This window comes from Trichechus manatus, unplaced genomic scaffold (assembly GCF_000243295.1).
Source record: "Trichechus manatus latirostris isolate Lorelei unplaced genomic scaffold, TriManLat1.0 scaffold00049, whole genome shotgun sequence".
Taxonomy (NCBI): Eukaryota; Metazoa; Chordata; class Mammalia; order Sirenia; family Trichechidae; genus Trichechus; species Trichechus manatus.
Genome location: NW_004443985.1, coordinates 2,009,117 through 2,012,339, shown reverse-complemented (window position 1 = coordinate 2,012,339; position 3,223 = coordinate 2,009,117). Strand labels below are relative to the sequence as shown.

The 3,223-nt window shown below is 61.8% G+C and overlaps 1 protein-coding gene across 3 annotated transcripts in view; it reads right to left on the bottom strand.

Annotated features, from left to right (window-relative positions):
• Nucleotides 1-3,223, bottom strand: part of ACAA1 (acetyl-CoA acyltransferase 1) — a 12,538-nt gene that overhangs the window by 777 nt on the left and 8,538 nt on the right. For 2 of the 3 annotated variants that reach the window (XM_004377396.3, XM_023732225.1), the window contains 5 exons: nt 2,129-2,209; nt 1,295-1,485; nt 933-1,112; nt 639-694; nt 384-529 (listed from right to left, as the gene is read on the bottom strand). In XM_004377396.3, the coding sequence (XP_004377453.1) occupies nt 384-529; nt 639-694; nt 933-1,112; nt 1,295-1,485; nt 2,129-2,209 (654 nt within the window). The remainder of the gene's footprint in view (nt 1-383; nt 530-638; nt 695-932; nt 1,113-1,294; nt 1,486-2,128; nt 2,210-3,223) is intronic. The other variant, XM_023732224.1, reaches the window with a different exon arrangement.

Here is a 3,223-nt window from a genome sequence, read left to right as displayed (position 1 = left end):
GTATTCTGCCTGCCTGCCACAGGAGCCTCCAGGACCAGATCTACAGATGTGCGGTATTCTGCCTGCCTGCCACAGGAGACTCCCGGACCAGATCTACAGATGTGCAGTATTCTGCCTGCCTGCCACAGGAGACTCCCGGACGAGATCTACAGATGTGCGGTATTCTGCCTGCCTGCCAGCCACAGGAGCCTCCCGGACCAGATCTCCCCGTGTCTGGTATTCTGCCTGCCTCCCCACGCACACACAGGGCAGCAGATGCTGTTGCAGGCAGGATCCCCTTTCAAAGGTGGCCCCCAGGAAAAACGGATCATTTCCCTGCATCCTCAGGTCAGAGTTATAACTGCCCCCAGCTGCCCCAGCTTGGAAAATTGAGACCCCCTCACCTCTTCCCACGGCGCTTCAGTTCGTTGAGCAGTGTGACAACCTGTCGTGTCCCGGTGCAGCCCAGTGGGTGGCCCAAGGCCACTGCACCCCCCAAAGGGTTCACCCTCTCAGGGGGGATTCTTAGCTTCTCCACACAGTAGACAGCCTGGAAGGAGGCAGAGCTTCAGCTACAGGCCCCCTACCCCTGCATTGCTTACCCACTGGCTCCAGCCAGGCTGCCAGGGCCCAGGCAGTGCTGAGGAACAAAGGCTTACCTGGCTGGCAAAGGCCTCATTGATCTCAAAGATGTCCACATCACCCACCGTCAGCCCTGCAGGCAAGGGGATAAGGCCTGAGTTGACCCAGTGACCCTTAGCAGGACTCTCCCTGGGCCTCACCCCACCTGTGACCTGCAGGCCACCTGGTGTGTCTGTCCACAAGGGCAAGCCGTACCACGTGTGGGATCACTAAGGACTTGGGTGTGGGTGCTGGCCTGTCCCCCCACCCCCAGTAGCAGCAAGCAGGATGGGAGTGGGATCCAGATCTAGGGTGTGAAGGGGCCACCTTACCTGCTTTCTGCAAAGCGACAGGGATGGCATAGGCAGGCCCAATGCCCATGATGTCAGGCGGGACCCCAACCACTGCATAGGACCTCAGGACCCCAAGGATGGGAAGGCCCAACTCTTCTGCCTTGGACCTCCGGGCCAGCAGGACAGCAGCTGCCCCGTCACTCACCTGGCTAGAGTTTCCTAGGGGTAACCACAGGGGTGAGGAGGCCTCAGGGCAGGGCTGAGGTCTGGCCCTCCCATGTCCACCTCGTCCAGAGGCCTGGTCTGCCCTTCCCTGACCCCAGCCCCAGCCCAGACTCCAGAGGAGAACACCCCACGTGGCCGTGGTCCCTTCCCTGACCCCAGCCCCAGCCCTGTCTCACCGGCTGTGGTAGAGCCGCCCTCCTTGAAGGCAGGCTTCAGTTTGGCCAGGCCCTCCATGGTGGTATTGGCGCGGATACCCTCATCCTGGGCCACAGTGACACTTCTCTCGGTGCCCTTGTCATTGCGGATGGTGGTGGTCACAGGCACAATCTCAGCCTGGAAGCAGCCTTTGCTCTGGGCTCTGGCTGCCCTGCCAGTGCCACGGACAGCGAGTCTCAGGCTCCCAAGGGTGGGAGGTGTGGCCGAGGCCTTCTTCGCCATCAGCCCCAATCCCAACCACCAAGGAGAGGGAGCAGAGGGGCCTGTTCGTGTCTCTGTGCTGAGGCTGAGGATGGGGCCTCAAGGATATTTTACCTGGCTCTGCCAGCTCTTCTCTTGAGGTTCTGCCTTGCCAGCCTCAGCCTGCCCCTACCCTGAGGCCTGAGCCCCTGGAGCTTCTGATGTCCTCCCCAGACCCAGGCATGGTTCAGAGACAAGGATGCTGGGCCCCCTAGTACTACTGGCTCCATTCCAGAGACACCAGTGCCTACCATGTCCAATCACCAAATGCCAGCCAGGCAGAATCCTGGCCCCCATTACATCCCCAGTAACAGACAGGGAAACTGAGGCCCAGGTAGTAAGAAGATGAACAAGGTGAACAGACAGAGGACCTGGACGTGCCACCAACCCACAGTGGCCCTGGCCCTTTTCCAGCTCTGCCTCCCAGGAGGCACAAGGCTTGGGAAGCCCTCACCGCCCAGCTGTGCCCTAGGAGAGCCCTACTCAGACCATGCAGGTCAGCCTCAAAGCCCCACTCTCCAGCCCTTCACGTGCCTAGTCCCGGTAGCACTCACTTCTGCTGGGAAGCCAGTGCAAAGGCGTCCTGCTTCTCCCGGGAAATGCCAAACCGCTCGGCCACGTTCTCTGAGGTTATCCTGGAACACAAACGGCCAACAGTGAGGGCTAGGCCTGGCCGTCTGCAGGACAGCAGGGGCTGGGCCAGGCTGCAGAGCTGTGCTTGAACTCTGGGCCCTGGGCTGTAGATAGGGGAAGGCAGGAGGGCTCATCCCTGCCACGGGGACAGTGGTGATGCCTGGGAGGTAGGAGACAGTGCCCCCGGGTGGGTGTAGGAGCACAGAGAGGGAGTCAGTACTGCTGGCCGGACCCTGAGAGAGAGTAGCCTGCGTGGGGGCGGGATGCGTGCAAAGGAGGTGTTTGCTTCCTGGGTGAGCGGCCTCAGCACAGTGAAGAAGGACACAGGAGGACGTGAGCGGGGTCCTGGCGGCTCCTCTCAGCCCCTTCCCCGCCTCGCGGAAAACTGCTTTAATGTGGGGCAATGACAGCTTAAGTTCCCTCTGCAAAGGCTCTCTGCTCCCCTCATCCTGGGAACCCAGGGCCAGCGCTAGCCTGCCAGCCTGGGCTCCTGGCTCCAGAGGCCTCCCTCAGAGACCATGGCCCTGGGAGTGGAGGCGGCCAAGCCAGAGCCCCTCTCTGAGCTCACATCTCCTCAGATGCCCAGAGTCTAGGAGTCCCTCCCGCGGAGCCTGGGAACCATCCCAGTGGCTAAGGTGTGTACAGATGCAGCACTCCTGACGCCACGTCCCAGGGCTGTTTCCTCACCACCTCCTGCTCCACTCGCTAGGCCTCCGAGGCTTTGGGGTGCAGCTGCCATTGTCCCTCCTGGGACTGAGCCCCTCAGTATGGGAGTGACAGGCTGGGCCATGTTTGGAAACCCAGAGGCACAGAGAGGACCCGCAGCCTCAGGAAAGGGAAGTCAAGGGCACCATCAAGTTCCACCCTACAGCCCCTGCACAGCAGACCCAGCCCAACGGCAGGAAGGCAGGGCTGGGCACTGCTGGCCGGAGTTCCTCAGCCCCTGCTCAGGTGGGAGCTGAGGGGGCACTCACCCCGTAGGAATCAGGCAGCCCCTGCTTGGGCAGGAGCTGAGG